The 18,906-nt window shown below is 50.0% G+C and overlaps 1 protein-coding gene across 1 annotated transcript in view; it reads left to right on the top strand.

Moving 5' to 3' along the window:
- The window catches only part of FADS2 (fatty acid desaturase 2), a gene marked incomplete at both ends in the record, with an annotated part of 42,479 nt that overhangs the window by 10,714 nt on the left and 12,859 nt on the right, over positions 1–18,906 (top strand). Inside the window, 4 exons of the mRNA XM_080691906.1 lie at positions 966–1,163; positions 1,262–1,363; positions 11,604–11,729; positions 18,699–18,759. Of these exons, the coding sequence (XP_080548032.1) occupies positions 966–1,163; positions 1,262–1,363; positions 11,604–11,729; positions 18,699–18,759 (487 nt within the window). The remainder of the gene's footprint in view (positions 1–965; positions 1,164–1,261; positions 1,364–11,603; positions 11,730–18,698; positions 18,760–18,906) is intronic.

Below are 18,906 nucleotides of genomic sequence, written 5' to 3' on the forward strand. Positions count from 1 at the left end.
GCTGGCTGCTCTGCCTTCCACGTCCTCCTGCACCCAACCATGCCACTGTTTCCTGGAGCCGTGCTTGGCCGAGCCTCCCAGCCCCTCCTGCCTCCTCTGCTCTCCCCCGGGCAGGGATTCCGTCCTCACTAGCTTGTGTCTTCCTACCCCACTTCCTTTGAGACCCCACACAGCACTGGGTAGTGAAAAATGCAAGCTTTCTTATTTTAAGGATAGTGAAATACACACGGAATAAAATGTAATCGTATTTAAGTGTATAGTCTAGTAGCATTAAAGACATTCACAGCCGGGCGTGGTGGCGCACGCTTGTAATCCCCGTGCTTAGGAGGCAGAGACAGGAGGATTGCGCAGGTTCGAAGCCAGCCTCACTGGCTTAAGAGACCCTGTTTCTAAATAAAAATATAAAATAGGTCTGGGCGTGTAGCCCAGAGGTAGAAGGCCCCTGGGTTCCATCCCCAGTACCACCAAAAAAAAAAAAAAAAAAAGAATAAAAAAAGAATAAAAAGTAGGGCTGGGGCTATAGCTCAGAGGTAGAATGCTCCTAGGTAGGTTCCATCTCCAGTACCACAAAAAGAAGAAAAAAAAATCCCCTTCCTTTTAAAGGGTAAATATTCATGTATGTGTCTAGACCACACTTTGGTTAGCCCTTCAGCTGTTCTTGGAAATTCGGTCGTTTCTACCTTTCTCCTAGGATGACTAATGCTGCTGAGAACGGTGGTGTACAGGACGCAGCTTTGAGCTGAATTCCTTCCTGGCCACTTAGCCAGCCGTGGACAAACCCGCGGTCTCGGGGCCTCTGCCGTACACGTGGCCAGGGCACCTGTTGCCGAGCGCGGTGGCCGGGCTCCTGCTGGCTTTAGGATTGCCCCTCTTGCCCCAGCTCCTGGCGGGTGTCCCGCACCGGATGCATCTGTCCCCCGAGGGGCTGGTGGCTGACGGCCCTGCTCTGCGCTCTTACTCACCAGGCTCAGATCACCGAGGACTTCCGGGCTCTAAAGAAGACGGCGGAGGACATGAACCTGTTCGAGACCAACCACCTGTTCTTCTTCGTCCTCCTGGCCCATATCATCGCCATGGAGAGCATCGGGTGGTTCACTATCTTCTACTTTGGCAATGGCTGGATTCCTACGCTCATCACGGCCTGTGTGCTCGCCACCTCCCAGGTGAGGCGTGACACCCCCGCCTGGCCTCTGCAGCCCTGTCCGCCCCCTCGCAGAGGCCTGGGGCCAGTTCGCTGACACCGGTGGCCCCCTCTCCCCAGGCCCAAGCTGGATGGCTGCAACACGATTATGGCCACCTTTCTGTGTATAAGAAGTCCAAATGGAACCACATCGTTCACAAGTTCGTCATCGGCCACTTGAAGGTAAACGTCAGCAGCCCTGGGCTGCCGTCAGGACGCCATCTCGCTTCACTCTGACCCCGGGACCCCTCTTGGGTCAGGGCTCCGGGCCTCAGGGTGACAGTCTTTCTGAGCAGGGTCTCCACCGGGAAGGGTTGTGCCTCAGAGCATGCTGGTCTTCCGTTTCTCTGACTCTACCCGGTCAGACCATACTGTTAGCCAAGCATGGTGGCCTACCCCTGTAATCCCAGTACTTGGGAGTCTTAGCCAGGAGGATCTCAGGTTCAAGGACAACCGTAGCGACTTCGTGAGATCCTGTTTCAAAATTTTAAAAAAGGGTTGGTAATGTAGCTCAGAGGTAGAGGGCTCCTGGGTTCAATCTCCTAGCACTTAAAAAAAATAGAACCAGGCCGGGCGTGGTGGCGCACACTTGTAATCCCCGGGCTTGGGAGGCAGAGACAGGGGGATCGCGCTGGTTCGGAGCCAGCCTTGCTGGCTTAAGAGACCCTGTTTCCAAATTAAAAAAATAAATAAATAAAATAGGTCTGGAAGTATAGCCCGGAGGTAGAAGGGCTACCAGGAACCCCAGTACCACAAAAAAAAAAAAAAAAAAAAAAAAAAAATAGAACCAGGCCAGGCGTGGTTCTATTTTTTTTTAAGTGCTAGGAGCACTTGGGAGGCAGAGACAGGAGGATCCTGCTGGTTCGAAGCCAGCCACGTTGGCTTAAGAGACCCTGTTTCCAAAAATAAAAAAGTATAAAATAGGTCTGGGAGTGTAGTCCGGAGGTTAAAAGGGCTTCCAAGAACCCCAGTACCACCACCCAAAAAAAAAAAAAAAAAAAAAAAAAATAGAACCAGAAAAAGCCATGCTGTTCTAATTATAAAGACAGACACCCCCCTCCCCCCTTTGGTCTACTAGCTCAGCTGATTATATTGTTTAAAGCTCCTTAGCTATAAACTTTCCTAAGAATTTTTTTTTAAGCCTGGGCCAGTAAAGAAGCAGTCTCTCTTGGTGAACCGGTATGCTTCCTCTCCCTGCGGAGGGCAAACAGAAAGTGCAGACAAAAATCTGGAATGGCGATCGTTCTTAGGCTGTGGTTTTTATTTTTATTATTTATTATTTTTATTTTTTTGTGGTACTGGGGATTGAACCCAGGGGCATTGCATTCTACCTCTGAGTTATACTCCCAGTCCTATTTTTATTCTTTATGTGAAACAGGGTCTCGCTAAGTTGCTGAGAGCCTCACTCAGTAGCCGAGCCTGGCCGTGAACCTGCGATCCTCCTGTCTCAGCCTCCCAAGTGCTGGGATGACGAGCGTGCGCCACCACGCCCGGCCTCTGTGTGTGTGTTTTATTTCTTCCTCCTGCCTCACATGCCAATTATCTCTCTATCTTCATTTTAACCATCCTGTTAAATATGAGTCTATCCTCTCAAACCATCTCAGATGCTCCTTGGAAATATGTGGGCAGACACAGGTGGCCCTCAATTTATTACGGTCTTATGCCAGAATAAACCCGTCATAAGCTGAACACATCACAGGTTAAAAATGCATGTACTGTGCCTAACCCCCGGCATCATGTTTGGCAGCGCAGGTATTGGTTATTTATTCTCATGATCCAGGAAAAGATCAAAATTGAAAATTCAAAGGACAGATTGTGTGTGTGTGTGTGTGTGTGTGTGTGTGTGTGTGTGTGTATGTGTGTGTGTGTGTGGTACTGGGGGTGGAACCCAGGGGCTTTTCTACCTCCAGGCTGTACTCCCAGACCTATTTTATATTTTATTTGTAAACAGGGTCTCACTAAGTTGCTGGAAGCCTCACTAAGTAGCTGAGGCTGGCTTGGAACCCGTGCGATCCTCCTGTCTCAGCCTCAATAGCGCAGTGATGACAAGCGTGTGCCACCACGCCCAGCCTGGACAGTTTCTACTGAATACGTATTGCATAATCAGAAAGGTGAAGAATCAGGGCTGGGGATGTAGCTCAGGGGTGGAGCATGGCTTAGCATGTGCAAGGCCCTGGGTTTCAATTTCCAGCACTGCAAACACAAAAAGAAAGATAAATGAGTGGAAGAGTCCCAGGTTGTGCCATTATAAACTGGGAATCGGCTGTACTGTTATGTGTAAGTTGGATAAGGGAAATCCAGCTATTTGGTGACCAACTGAAACTTTGTTTTTTGGTGGTACTGGGGGTGGAACCCAGAGGCTTTCTACCTCCGGGCTATACTCCCAGACCTATTTTATATTTTATTTGGAAACAGGGTCTCACTAAGTTGCTGGAAGCCTCACTAAGTAGCTGAGGCTGGCTTGGAACACTGTGCGATCCTCCTGTCTCAGCCTCCTAAGCGCGGGGATGACAAGCGTGCGCCACCGCGCCCGGCCAACTGAAACTTTTGAAAGACGAAAGTTCCAAACACGGGTAAGGTAGTTTTTTTTGTTTTTGTTTTTTTTGCAGTACTGGGGATGTAACCCAGGGCCATTCTACCTCCAAGATACACCCCCAGCCCTATTTTTTAAATTCTTTATTATGAAACAAGTCTCACTAAGTTGCGGAGGGCCTCAGTAAGCAGCTGAGGCTGGCTGTGAACGCAGATCCTCCTGTCTCAGCCTCCCAAATGCTGGGATTTCGAGCTTGCGCCACCACGCCCGGCTCGTAAGGTAGTTCTGATGTTACCTCATCTCTGCAGATGAGGAGCGGGACCCATAGAAGGTGTCGTTACAGCTCAGCAAGTGTGTAATGACAGGCCCAGGCCACTTGTTGGTGACCTTGAGCCCATCTGATAGGCGTTATCTCCCTGGCTTTGGAGTCTCTCCAAAACAGACCGTTCCCACCCCAGTCCTAACCCAATAGCAGCCAGCTGCTTCTAAGGAAGGCCGGGTCCTAAAGACGCCATCCTGTTCACCCCAGCTGAGGAGAGAGCTCTTTGCCAAGTCACCCCTTGGCTCGCCGGCTGTGGGTGGATGGTTTTAAGCTCCGAGCTGGCCACCAGTTCCATGGCAAGCACTCTGATTGGCCCTGGAAGGTCTGAGAACTTGGACTCTGTCCAGAACTTGAGGGGCGAAGGGAGAGGGGCTGCATAGTGGACTGCTTTGTTTCATCATTCGGTGCTGGGTTTTGTTGGCTAAAAGCTCCTCAGTAGTAGAAAGTAACATTTCACTCCTTACCCAAGTTCTCTCATACCCTTAACAAAGATGGGCTGTGTCCTGTTTCTGGATTCTGGGCAGGAGCTGGAAGACCTTTTCTGCCCCACAGCCTTGAGTCTGTGTGTGTGTGAGGCGGAGGGGGGGGGTACTGGGAGCTCCACCCCCAGCCCTATTTTATTTATGCCTATTGTTATTAATTATTTGTGGTACTAGGGATGGAACCCAGGGGCATTCTACCTCCGAACTACACCCCCAGCCCTATTTTTTTTTTAATTCTTTATTTTGAAACAGGATCTCACTGAGTTGCAGAAGGCCTCCCTCACTAAGTAGTATCTGAGGCTGTCCTCGAACCACGATCCTCCTGTCTCAGCCTCTCAAACGCTGGGATTACAAGTGTGCGTCACCATGCCCAGCTTATTTTATTTTTGAAACAGGATCTCAGTTGAGGAGAGCTTTGCCAAATTACGGAGGCTGGCCTCAAACCTGCAATCCTCCTGCCTCGGCATCCTAAGTACTGGGATTATAGGCGTGTACCACCAGGCTGGCCTGGCCTTGACTTCTTGTAGGGCCCTAGAGCACAGTTCTAGGATCAAATGGAGACAGGGGCAGGGCAGAGATTGGCCTCCACATAGAATGTTGGCTATGAAATTTGAACTCTGGGAAAACAGAAAACAGGGTCCTTGGTCTCAGGGATGTGGCTTCTAGCATGCCTCCCAGCCCCTTCTAGCTAGACCCTTGGTGCCGAGTCTCATGATGGCTCACCCAGGGTGCTGCGGTCCACGGAGGCTCACGGTTTTGCCTGTGATCTGGTCCTAGCGCTTGGCGGACCCGCAGGCACAGTGGAAGTCTTGTCGGTCCATCTGTGCCTCTGGTCCCGTGGCTGGGGAAGGGGGTGGGGCCTGGTTGGCGGAGCCGGGTGAGCAGGGTGCCCGAGCCCTTGCAGGGCTGGGGCCGCTCTCTACTCTCGGCCTGCGCTGCGGCAGGGTCGCATGCGAGAGCTTGCCACCTCCTGGACTTACCTTTTTCCGCAGCCCATGCCCCTTCTGGTGGACATTCTTCCAGAGAAATGGAATTACTGGTCTGGAGGGAATTGTCTTTTTACGAGGACAGTTCAAAGCGGTCACACCCTTGCTTTTAAAAGTCTTTCCTGGTAGGGCCCTGTGCTTAAGATAAAATACATCCGTGAGGGCGGGCACCACTAGCTGCCTGTAGGAGGGAGGGTGGCCTTATCTAGGCCCCCAGAGCAAAGGTACAAACTTTATGGGGACATCAAACAAACTTGGTTTCAAGATGAATAACATTTAATGCCGTGTGTGTGTGTGTGTGTGTGTGTGTGTGTGTGTGTGTGTGTTTTACTGGGAATTGAACCAGGGCCTATCTCTCTATCTCTGAGCTACACCCACTATCTTATTTTTTGTTTTGAAGTAGGATCTCACTAAGTTGCTGAGGCTGTCCTCGAACTGTGATCTTCCTGTCTGAGGCCCCCCCACCCAGGTACTGTGTTTATAGATGTGCACTGCTACGCCCAGACACCTTTCTTTCTTTCTTTCTTTCTTTCTTTCTTTCTTTCTTTCTTCCTTCCTTCCTTCCTTCCTTCCTTCCTTCCTTTCTTCCTTTCTTGGTCTGGGTATAGAACCCAGGGGCATTACACCTCTGAGCTACACCCCCTGCCCTATTTTTTATTCTTTTTTTTTTTTTTTTTGGTGGTACTGGGGGTGGAACCCAGGGGCTTTCTACCTCTGGGCTATACTCCCAGACCTTTTTTATATTTTATTTGGAAACAGGGTCTCACTAAGTTGCTGAGGCTGGCTTCGAACCTGTGCGATCCTCCTGTCTCATCCTCCCAAGCGCGGGGATTATAAGCGTGCGCCACCACGCCTGGCACAGATATATTTTTTTAAAATATCAAAATTAATGAAAAGAAAATCCACAATAATTCCAAAATATCAGAATTTCCGAGGAAGGTCAGAGCTGGACTGAGGCGTGTGGAGAAACGCACATTCCTATATATGTGTTGGGATGTTATTTTAATGTTTGTTGCTTTTCCTCTTCCTAAAACATTAAACCAGTTGTAAAAGTGTTTAAAATCCGAGAAGTGTAGCTGGGCGTGGTGGCGCACGCTTGTAATCCCTGCACTGGGAGGCGGAGACAGGAGGATTGTGCAGGTTCGAAGCCAGCCTTGCTGGCTTAAGAGACTCTGTTTCCAAATAAAAATATAAAATATATCTGGGAGTGTAGCCCGGAGGTAGAAGGGCTTCCAGGAACCCCAGTACCACCAAAAAAAAAAAAAAGTTTCAACATTATTATTTTATTATTGTTGTTGTTATTATTGTTTTGTGGTCCTAAGGATTGAACTCAGGAGTGCTCTACCACTGAGCTACACCCCTGGCCCATTTTATTTTTTACTTTTGAGACAGGATCTTGCTAAATTCCCCAAGTTGGCCTTGAACTTGCAGTCCTACCTCATCAGCAAAGTCACCAGGACTAGGGCATGTACCACCATGCTGTGCTTGACCCAACCTTTAAGTTGAAATATTTTACTTATATCAAAATAAAATTTATTATACTTTTTTTGTGCATGTGTGTGGTACAAGGGATTGAACCCAGGGGCATTCTACCTTTGAGCTATACTCCAGCCCTATTTCTTTTTCTTTTTTTTAATAGAGTCTCACTAAGTTGCTGAGGCTGGCCTTGAACCTGTGATCCTCCTGTCTCAGCCACCCCGCACCACCACACCCAGGTGAATTCATTATACTTTTACTTCAATGTAAGGCAATTAAAAATTATTTAAATTTTCTCACTTGGTTGACACAAATAGTCAAATCCAGCAATCCTCTCAGAAAACAAGATGATACCAGGTATGGTGGTACAGCCTTTAATCCAAGCACTGGGGAGACTTGAGACAGGAGGATCGCAGGTTCGAGGCCAACATCAGCAACTTAGCGAGACCCTCGGGAACTTAACAAGACCCTGTTTCAAAATGAAAAAGGAGCCGGATGTGGTGGCGCACGCTTGTAATCCCCGCGCTTGGGAGGCGGAGACAGGAGGATTGCGGAGGTTTGAAGCCAGCCGCGCTGGCGTAAGAGACACTGTTTCAAAAATATAAAATAGGTCTGGGAGTGTGGCCTGGAGGTAGAAGGGCTTCCAGGAACCCCAGTACCACAATAAAATAAAATAAAATAAAATAAGAAGAAGAAGAAAAAGGAAAGAGTTGGGGGTGTAGCTCGGAGGTTAGAAGGCCCCTGGGCTCAGTCCTCAGTACCAGAAATTAAAACAATAAAACAAGGCAAGCCCCAAACCCCCCAGATTTTGACAATATTAATGATGAGTATGCCTCCATTAGCACCAGGAGTGTACGGTTGTCTTTTTTCTCAGTGTCTGATGTGACTCCACCCAGAGCTGCTGGTCATGCTTTTACCAAGGGGACCTTCCTTTGGCTTCTGGGATCTTCCACACCCCCTCTTTCCTGGCCTCGTCTCTGTGTGGTACCCGTGCTCCCCAGGACAAGGCTTGGGCTTCTGATCCAGCACAACGCTGGCTCTGGACTGGCAGCGTTTGTTCTGGTCCTGAGGAGTCCGGGGGCCGGCACAGTTCTCACACAGGCAGGGCTTTGCGATGTCCCTGAGGAGGGATTTTCTTATTTTCTTTTTTTTTTTCCTTTGGTACTAGGGATGGAACCCAGGGGCATTTTACCTCCAAGCTACACCCCCAGCCCTATTTTTTTTTTTTTATTCTTTATTTTGAAACAGGGTCTCACTGAGTTGCAAAGGGCCTCACTAAGTAGCTGAGGCTGGCTGCGAACCCGATCCTCCGGTCTCAGCCTCTCAAATGCTGGGATTACAAGTGTGCGTCACCACGCCCAGCTCTATTTTATACTTTATTTGGAAACAGGGTCTCACTAAGTTGCTGAGAGCCTCACTAAGTAACTGAGGCTGGCTTCGATCCTCTGTGATCCTCCTGTCTCAGCCTCCCAAACGCTGGGATTGCAAGCGTGGGACTCCACGCCTGGCAATACCATACTTTTTTAAGTTTTTTATTTTTTTGCAGTACTGGTGATGAAACCCAGGGGCATTCTACCTCCAAGCTACACCCTCAGCCCTCTCTTATTTTTTACTTTGTTTTTTCTGTTTGTTTGCTTTTTGTATTTTTGGTGGTACTCGGGGTGGAACCCAGGGGATTTCTACCTCTGGGCTATCATCCCAGACCTATTTTATATTTTATTTGGAAACAGGGTCTCACTAAGTTGCCGAGAGCCTCACTAAGTAGCTGAGGCTGGCTTCGAACCTGCGTGATCCTCCTGTCTCAGCCTTCCAAGCGTGGGGATTGCAAGAATGCGCCACCACGCCCAGCTTATTTTTTTTTTGCTTTGAAATGGGGTCTCACTAAATTGCAGAGTTGCTGAGGCTGGCTTCGAACCTGCGATCCTCCTGTCCCAGCCTCCCAAGTCCTGGGATTATGTCCAGCGTTCATTCCAGACTTGTCATATGTGCTCCTGGACATCTCTGTGCCAGGGACTTTTCCATTCAGAAAAGGATCCTGGGAAGTTTGTTCCTTTCGGCTTCAGACATAAATATGTTATCTGATTCCTCTAGCCTCTGGGCTTTCATTCTCTGACATTTTGGGTTTGGGGGCCCACCAGCCTTCAGGGACCGGAGGTCACCGAGAAGGCCGCGGCTGTTTATAGCTGCCCCCACCCATGGCTGTTAGTGGGAAGGCGCTGTGTGTGCGCGCCAGAAGCGGCTCCCACGTGCAATGTTTAAAACTTGCAGTGAGATGGCCAGACCCGCAGCCCCAGCGCTGCCCCGGCCCAGTTGGTCAGATGCTGAAGGTCAGCGGGGCCAGCTGACTTGGGTGAGGGCCACGCTTCCGCAGGACGTTTCCAGAGCTTGAGCTGGTGACACGGCGGTCTGTGGCCTTGCAGGCAACACCCTGTAGTGTTTCTTGTCTCCAGGAGGGTCGGAGTCCACTCAGTTCTTCTGCTGTTGGACCTGCTTATTGAGGTAGGGCCTTCCCGCAAACAGGAATGTAGCGGTCACACAAACACACACACCGTACGGGAGCCGGTCTGCACCCTCCAAGCACAAGGAAGAGGTTTTCTTTAAAAAGCTTTATTGAAGCCGGGCGTGGTGACTCACGCTTGTGATCCCAACATTTGGGAGGCTTAGACCGAGGATCTGGGTTTCCGGCTAGCCTCAGCTACTTAGTGAGGCTCTTTGCAACTCAGTGAGACCCGGTTTCAAAATAAAGAGTTAAAAATAGGGCTGGGGGTGTAGCTCAGAGGTAGAATGCCTCTGAATTCCATCCCCAGTACTGCAAAAAAAAAAAAGCTTTATTGAAGCTGGGCATGGTGGGGCACACTTGTAATCCCAGCATTTGGGAGGCTGAGACAGGAGGACCTCAGGTTCGCGGTCAGCCTCAGCTACTTAATTAGGCCCTGCATGACTTAGTGAGACCCTGTTTCAAAATAAAAAATCGGGCTGGGATGTGGCTTGGGGGTAGAATGCCTCTGGGTTGTATCCCCAGTGCCACACTACAAAAAAAAAAAAAAAAAGCTTTATTGAATTGGACATGGGGCACATACCTGTAATTCTAGTACTTGGGAGGCTGAGACAAGAGGATCACAGGTTCAAGGATAGGCTTGACAGAGAAGTGAGACTCTGGGCAACCTTTTGAGACCCTGAACAAGCAACAAGACCCTCTTTCAAAAAACAAACAAAGCCGGGCGTGGTGGTGCACGCTTGTAATCCCAGCATTCTGGAGACTGAGACCGGAGGATTGCGGTTCGTGGACAGCCTCAGCTACTTAGTGAGGTCCTCTGCAACTTAGTGAGACCTGGTTTCAAAAAAAAGAATAAAACATAGGGCAGGGGTGTAGCTTGGAGGTCAAATGCCCCTGGGTTCCATCCCCAGACCCGCAAAAAAAAAAAAAAAAAAAGAAAAAAAAAGAAATATAATGTACATACTGTATACATTAGCCTGGGCACAATGGCTCCCACTTGTAATCCCAGTGACTAAGGATACTGAAGCAGGAGGACCACAGGTCAGCCAAGACAATGTAACAAGAGCCTGTCTCAAAATAAAAAATAAAAGGCTGGGATGTAGCTTAGTGATGGGTATCCCTGTGTTCAATTCCTGGTACTGCCAAAAAAAAAAAAAAGTGTACAAATCAGTGCATATCCTTGTGGTATATTCATATTTTATGTCACTATCATCACAGTGAATTTAACAGCGTCTTCATCATCCCCCAAAAGAAACCCCATTCCCCTCGGCCATCGGATCCCAGGCCTTCAACCTAGGCCTGAGCAATCGCCGATCTGTGTTTCTCTGTAGGTTTCATAGGAATGGCGTCATATCCTTTGGGACTGGCTTCCTGAGCTTAACATGTTTCCAGGTTCATCCATGTTGTGCATGTCTGTCTGTCTGTCTGTCTGTCTCTCTCGTTTTCCTACTGGGGATAGAATCCAGGGCCTCACACGTGCTAAGCAAGTCCTCTCCCGCCAGCTCACCCCCAGCCCTCTTCTTCCTACGCGTAGCCAAGCCAATCCTTTTTATCGCTTGACTACATTCTATTTATCCATTGTTCTAAGGTAGACTCTCTTTGGGTCGACTCTACTTTTCGGCTGTTTTCAAGAATACTGCTGTGAGGCTTTGTGCACAAGTTTTTACGCAGACATGATTTCATTTCTCTTGGCTGTATGCCCAGGAGAGAGACCGGTCTTCCCTCTGCTAGGGAAGACTTCTTACTGTCCCTGAGACCCCTTGTACAACCCGGGGGCGAGCGGCTGCAGAAGGCCCGGTACCCGGTGTTGGCAGAGGGCCAGAGAGCGGCCTCCACGCCTGCTGGGTGGAGCAGCTGTGGTCCAGCGCCTGCTCTTCCACCCACCAGCACCATCTCGTGATGGAAGGCACCGAGGCTGGAGGGATGAAGCGACTTGACCCGTTCAGGGCTGAGCAGTACTCTGGGCTCAGAACTGTCAGGCCACGTTCTTCCAGGGGCCCAGACAAAATGGAAAAGTCGGCCCCGAGACTCAGAGGTGTGGCAAAGTGGGCCTGAGCAGCTCTGGTCTCGGGAGAGCTCGGGACTCCTTGGACCGTCTGGGTCACCCGAGCCCTCTTCCCCCCACAGGGCGCCTCTGCCAACTGGTGGAACCATCGGCACTTCCAACATCACGCCAAGCCCAACATCTACAACAAGGACCCGGATGTGAAGATGCTTCACGTGTTCGTCCTGGGCGAATGGCAGGCCCTTGAGGTAGGACCAAGGGGATGGTGTGGACCTGCGAGGACACAAGGAGGGAAGGAATCCTATAGGGTCAATGGCAACCCCACAGAAACCTTTCTTTCCTAGGCACCCAAAGCATGGCAGCTGGAATTTATTTTATGGGGGGGGGCTCCATGTAAATCCTGGACACAGCTCCTCCTCGGAGTGTTAAGTGTCCTCCATCCCTCCCACAGGGAAATGGGGTTGGGCTTCAGCAGGAAGGCAAGCTTCTTGGCCGGAAGCGCGGTCCCCAGTGGGCCAGCTCGCATTCAGGAAACTGTTTGGAGAATCATAGGCCCTCCCAGGGAGGGCCCTCGGCCTGGCCCGGCCCGAGCTGCCTCAGCAGTGATGAGAAACCAAGGATCAGGGAGTCCAAAAGACTGCTCGGCTCCTTCCTGCTGGCCGTGCGGGCCTCTCTTCTGTTTCTGTGCTGTAGCATAGACCACGCTATTTCATAAGACAGGAAAATTGGGTGTTACTAATCTCATTTTTTTTTTTTTCCTGGGGATTTAATTTCAGGGCCTCCCATGTGTTAAGTCTGTGCTCTACCACTGAGCTACGGCCCAGCCTCTTAGTATTTCCTTTGAATGAAAGCACTCCCAATGCTTTTAAAGAACATTCTCGTTTATTTTTTTATTTTTATTTTTTTTGTGTGGTACTGGGGATGGAACCCAGAGACATTCTATCTCCGAGCTACACCTCCAGCCCCTATTTTTTTCCCTTATTTTAAAACAGTATCTCACTGAGTTGCAAAGGGCCTCACTAAGTAACTGAGGCTGTCCGCGAACCCCGATCCTCCTGTCTCCACCTCCCAAGCACGGGGATTACAAGCGTGGCTACCACACCCGGTTTAAAGAACATTCTCTTTTAAAGCAGCATCTTCCGCCGGGCTTGGTGGCGCACGCTTGTAATCCCCGCGCTTGGGAGGCGGAGACAGGAGGATCGCGCTGGTTTGGAGCCAGCCTCACTGGCTTAAGAGACCCTGTTTCCACATTAAAAAAAAAAAAGTTAAAAAATAGGTCTGGGAGTGTAGCCCATGGGAGTGTATCCCTGAGGTAGAAGGGCTTCCAGGAACCCCAGTACCACCAAAATAAATAAATAAATAAATAAATCAGCATCTTTGTTATGGATCACTGAGTGTGTATGTGTGTGTTAGTTACTGGGGATTGAAACTAGGTGCATTCTACCTCAAGCTATACCCCCATCACTTTTTGATGGGGCTCATGCTTGTAATCCCAGTACTTGGGAGGCTGAGACAGGAGGATCCCATTTGCAGACAGGCTCAGTTACTTAGTGAGACCCTTTACAACTTATTGAGACCTTGTTTCAAAATAAAGAATAAGGCCAGGCATGGTGGTGCACCCTTGTAATCCCAGCGCTTGGGAGGCTGAGACAGGAGGATCGCACAGATTCAAAGCCAGCCTCAGTTACTTAGTGAGGCTCTCAGCAACTTAGTGAGACCCCGTTTCCAAATAAAGTATAAAATAAGTCTGGGAGTATAGCCCAGAGGTAGAAAGCCCCTGGGTTCCACCCCCAGTACCACACATGCAAAAAAAAGAATAAAAAACAGGGCTGGGGGTATAGCTTGGATGGGTGTGCCTTTTCAATCTCCAGTACTGCAAAAAAAAAAAAGTTTTTTTTTTTTGTTTTTTTTTTTTTTGCTTTGAAATAGACTCAGTAGGTTGCTGAGGGTTTCACTAACTTGTTAAGGCTGTGCTTGAACCTGTGATCTTTTTGTCTCAGCCTCCCAAGCACTGGGATCACAGGTGTGCACCACCATGCCTGACTTATGTCAGGGTTTAATTAAAAACTAAACCATATCAAACAAAAACCTCTACATATCCTTTGTTTTTTGGATAAACATTGATGATGAAAACCAAAGTCAGAAGGTCCTCGATGCCTTAAGAAGACATAAAGCGTGCAGGGCTTTTGGGAGGCTGAGTGGTTCGCGGACAGCCTCGGCTACTTAGTGAGGCCCTGTTTCAAAATAAGGAATAATAAATATAGGGCATGGGGTATAGCTCAGAGGTCGAATGCCCCTGGGTTCCATCCCCAGACCTGCAAAAATAAATAAATTAATAAATTAATTAATTAAACTATAAATATAAAATAGGGTCCAGAGGTAGAATGCCCCTGGGTTCCATTCCTGGTACTGCAAAAAAGAAAGGGAGGGAAGGAGGGAGGAAGGAAATAGGGCTGGGGGTGTAGCTCAGAGGTAGAATGCCCCTGAGTTCCATCCCCACTACCTCCAAGAGGGGGAAAAAAAAGAATGCCACACAGTGCCAGGAGTGGGGTCCCAAAACACATTTGCCCAGTGAAGCCAATTGACCTTAGTAGGCAGTGACTTCCTCAACGATAGCTGACAGTGTTGTCGCCCTGGGCTTGGGAGGAGGAGAGGGGCCCTCTCTCCACCTGAGCGAGTATCTGAGCAGAGATGGCTTTGTGGTGGCATGGCCCACTCACGGGACTTGAGCCAGGTCGTTGAGCGCCGAGTCTCTCTGGCTGGCTGGGCAGAGATTTTGTTTTCTGCCAAGATGCACGCCTTTATTTTTCTTCTAGGAAATAGCTTGCTGGCTTTGATTAGAGGTGTTCAGATAGTGGAATAGATTAATTCCCTGCCTTCTGATACTGAAGACAAAGGCTGCCTTTCTCTGGAGGGAGGTTCCTGGAGTAGTAGAGCGCTTGGCTATTCTGGCAGACACAGGTTCTCCGTGTCCCCAACAAATAAAACCTAGTCTCACCCATTCTGCTGGAAAATGACTGTTTCATCGGTCGGTTGGTGGCCCCATAAACCCGCTTCTGACATCTCAGTCCAGTGCTGCTTTGGAGGTGAGAGATTGTGGAGATCAGAATGAGGCCAACACCACGGTATTTGTGAAAATCTGGCCTCTCTCATACACACATGCACACACACACACACACACACACACACACACACACACACACGGAGCTCTGATCTCTTGACCAAGGGGACAGATGGAGGTGGATGATGGCTCTGGTGCAGCCCGTCCCAGACACCACAGCAGCCTTCCTACCCAGTTCCGCATGGCCAGGCCTTGAGCCTCCATCCCAGCCTCCAGAGCGAGGGCTCCTATCAGGGCTCTTGCCCTTGGGCACAGATGCTCACAACAGCCAGCCAGAGCCCACGGGACCGCTCAGCCTGCAGAGATGCCCACGGTGGGCTTTCTTCCTAGCTAATTGTCTACTTTGGGGTCTTATTTATGACTTCTAGGAGGATTTCTGTTTGTCTTGTCCACTTTCCTCCCTGGCGATTCCTTTCCTTGCTTTATGCCTAGGAAGTTCTTTCTACATCTTGTTGTCCATCTTTCAGGGCTGCACGGCTGAATGCTCAGCTTCTACCCAGGGTGACTGGGGTCAAGGGTGCTCTTTCTGAGTATTTCTGAGTATCAAGTCATCCAGTCTCCCCGGCACCTCTGAGGGGTCCCATTGCCCTCCCAAGTGATGCGGTGAGCCGTCCTGTACCCAGCGCCTGGTGTGGACTGTCCACCCTCTCCCAGGGCATCACCCAGGGGGCCTGGGCACTGCGCTCATCTGTCCTGCACTGGACGCTGTGGCAAGCTGACTGCCCCTTCTCGAGGAATGTTACGTTCTGCTTTAGCTCCCAGGACCAAGGCTCCGTCTCCACTCACCTCAGTCCCTTTCTCTCTGGACAAGACCGGATTATCTCTTTCTTTCTTACTTATATATTCACCTATTTGGTACTGGAGATTGAACCCAGGGGTGTTCTACCTCTGAACTATACCCCCAGCTCTATTTTATTTTATTTATTTATTGGTGGTACTAGGATGGAACTCAGGGGCTTTCTACCTCTGGGCTCTACTCCCAGACCTATTTTATACTTTATTTGGAAACAGGGTCTCACTAAGTTGCTGAGAACCTCACTAAGTAGCTGAGGCTGGCTTCGAACCTTTGCGATCCTCCTGTCTCAGCCTCCCAAGCCCCTGGGATTACAAGCGTGCGCCACCATGCCCAGCTATTTATTTATTTTTTTGCAGTGCCGGCGATGGAACCCAGGGGCATTCTGCCTCCAAGCGATACCCTCAGCCCTATTTTTTATTCTTTATTTTGAAACAGGGTTTCACTGAGTTGTAAAGGGCCTCACTAAGTAGCTGAGGCTGATGGCAAACTCGGATCCTCCTGTCTCAGCCTCCTAAATGCTGGGAGTACAAGCATGTGCCACTAGGCCCAGCTTTATTTTTATTTTGAAACAATGTCCCACTAAGTTGTAGTGGATGGTCTTGCTGTGTTGCTGAGGCTGGCTTTGAACCTGCAATCCTCCTCTCTCAGCCTCCCAAGTCCTGAGATAATAAGTGTGTACCACCATTTCTGGCGGCTTGGTTCTTTTCTTTTATATACCTCATGGACTATACTCTTCCTCCTCCTCCTCCTCCTCCTCCTCCTCCTCCTCTTACTGGGGATTGAACATGGGAACATTCTCCCTCTCAGCTATATCCCCAACCCTTTTTGAAGTTGTTATTATTATTTGTTTTGAAACAGGGTCTTGCTAGGTTACTGAGAACCTCACTAAGTTACTCAGGCTAGCCTCAAACCTGAGATCCTCTTTCTTGTCTCAGCCTCCCAAGTACTGGGATTCACCACCATGCCTGGTGAATGCTTTTTACATATATATATATATATATAATATATATATAATATATATATTATATATATATAATTATTTTTTTTATGTGTGTGTGTGTGTTGTGTGGCACTAGGGATTGAACCTATAGACAGCCTACATCCAAGCTATATCTATGGCCCTAACAGGGTCTAACTAGGTTGCTGAGAATCTCGCTAAGTTGCTGAGGCTGGCCTCGAGCCTATGATCCTCCTATCTCAGTCTCCCAAGTACTGGAACTACCAGCATGCACCACCACGCCCTGCTTCAACGGTTATTTTTGTCCTGATGATTCGTTTTCTCGGGTGTGCAAGGAAGCAGGAGATGTCTTGCTAGATATATCCAGCTTGCGTCCCTTGACATCTCTTTTGATGCTAGTTTTTGCGTTTCCTGGGTGGATGATCAAATCCTGAAAAATAAGGAAAATGTAGTCTCTTTCTCCCTAATGGCTCCGCTCTGTTATTTCTGCTTAGGGTGTTAGCGCACTGACGGAATCTTTCAGAGCCCAATTAAATATGGTGATATACGTGGCAAGGTTGCTCAAGGCCGTTATTCGTGCAACACTGTAAATGGGCAGCCGCGAGTGTGTGCGCGTCCCTGCCTGGGAGCCTCTTCCTCTCCCCTTCTCGGGAGCCTGCCTGCCCTCCACCCGTCCACAGTGGAACCCCTAGGCTTGCCGCCACCTGCTTCCTGCACACCTTCACGAACAGGCCACAGTCACCCGTCCCCTCTGTGACAACCGTGGCTCTCCTCTCGGGGACCGTGGATGGGGATTCTTCATTCTGTCCATGCCTGATGTGGCCGCGGTGCCCATTGTCCTCTGTGTGTGAGTTTGCAGGTTTCCAGCGGCACCCACAAGGCTTTCCGGCGCTCTGAAGCAGACAGGAAGGCTCTTATCACTTCTCTGACATTTTGTTTCAAACCTGAAAGATCCCCTCCACGGGCCTCTGGCACCTCCTCTGGCCCTCAGCCCTGCTGGCCTGGCAGTCCCTGGAGAGGCTGAGGCCGGGAGGGTGGCCCTGACCGCCCGCGCTGGAGGCATGCACCCCCCTCCACCTTCGGCCTGGCCCGCGTCCCCGGCTATCGCCTCTGCTTGGGAACATGCTGTCCCTTTTCAAGGCCAGCCCTGGGTGTGCTACCATCTCCTTTTTGGGGTCGGGCCACAAGCCACCCATGTTCTTGCCCACGGCTCAGCTGGTAAAAGCACCCTTTGTCTCCCAGCCTCTCCCCTCCGAAGGCCCTGCCTCCCCGGCTTTCTTGCTGTGTGCGATGGACACATCCTGGGGGAAGCGGAAGTATATGGGGGTCTTTCATTCCTGGTACTTCTCGGTAGCCCCCAGCTGGGAAGAAGTGTTCCCCTGGGGAGGAGAGATTAGCTCTTCGAAATTGTGGGGCCGGGTGTGGTGGCGCACGCTTGTAATCCCAGCATTCAGGAGGCTGAGACAGGAGGATGGTCATCCGAGGACAGCCTCAGCTACGTAGTGAGGCCCTATGTAACTCAGTGAGACCCTGTTTCAAAATAAAGAATAAAAAATAGAGCAGGGTGTGTAGCTTGGAGGTTGAATGCCCCTGGGTCTCATCCCCAGACCCACAAAATAAATAAATAAATAAATAAATAAATAAATAAATAAATAAGAATGAAATATAGGACTGGGGGGTGTAGCTCAAAGATAAAATGTCCCTGGGTTTCATCCCCAGTACCGCAAAAAAAAAAAAAAAAAAAGAAGAAGAAAAACTTGCAGGAGCAGCAGGGCGCAGTGGTGCATGCCTATAACCCCAGATACTTGGGAGGCTGAGGCAGGAGGATCCCTGGGCAACTTAGTGAACCCCTGTCTCAAAATAAAATATAAAAGGGTATGTGGTTCAGCAGTTAATCACCCTCGGGCTCAATCCTCTGTACCAAAAAATAAAATAGAAATGATAGGGTGGCTCCAGAGTAGATACTCCCAGCCTGACAACTCTTAACAATCTCCCAGCCCTTACCTGGGTTCTGCCAGCTGCTGTGAGCTCTGGAAGCTCTCCAGGGAGACTGGGCAGCTTTGCTCACTCCCAAAGGAGTGGGGACAGGCCCAGGAGCCCCCCTCGTGCCCGAGCCCCTGTGTGTCTCTCGGGTCCCAGCCAGGCCCAGTTCTCATGGCCCGGACGGTGGCTCTGGGCCTCAGCTCCATCTGCACTGGAACTGAGTTCCCGTGGAGGAGTCGGTGGCTCGGGGCGGTACGAGGACTGCTGAGAGGCGGTGGCCCGCAGGGCAGGTGGTGGCCGGGGAGGCTGGGACCAGGGAGGCTGGGCGTCCCGCCCCTCACCAGCTTTTTTCTTTTCAGTACGGCAAGAAGAAGCTGAAGTACCTGCCCTATAATCACCAGCACGAGTACTTCTTTCTAAGTAAGTACCGGGGTGCCGGCCCCATACCTTGACCCCACGCCACACCCTTTCCAGACCAGAGAGTGACCAGGAGTCTGCCCGCCGAGGGGAGGCGTCACGGCAGCGAGCCTGTGCAGGCCCCTCTCATCCTGGGCTCCTGGGCCCTTC

The sequence above is a fragment of the Muscardinus avellanarius genome, assembly GCF_963383645.1.
Source record: "Muscardinus avellanarius genome assembly, chromosome: 1".
NCBI classification, from domain to species: domain Eukaryota; kingdom Metazoa; phylum Chordata; class Mammalia; order Rodentia; family Gliridae; genus Muscardinus; species Muscardinus avellanarius.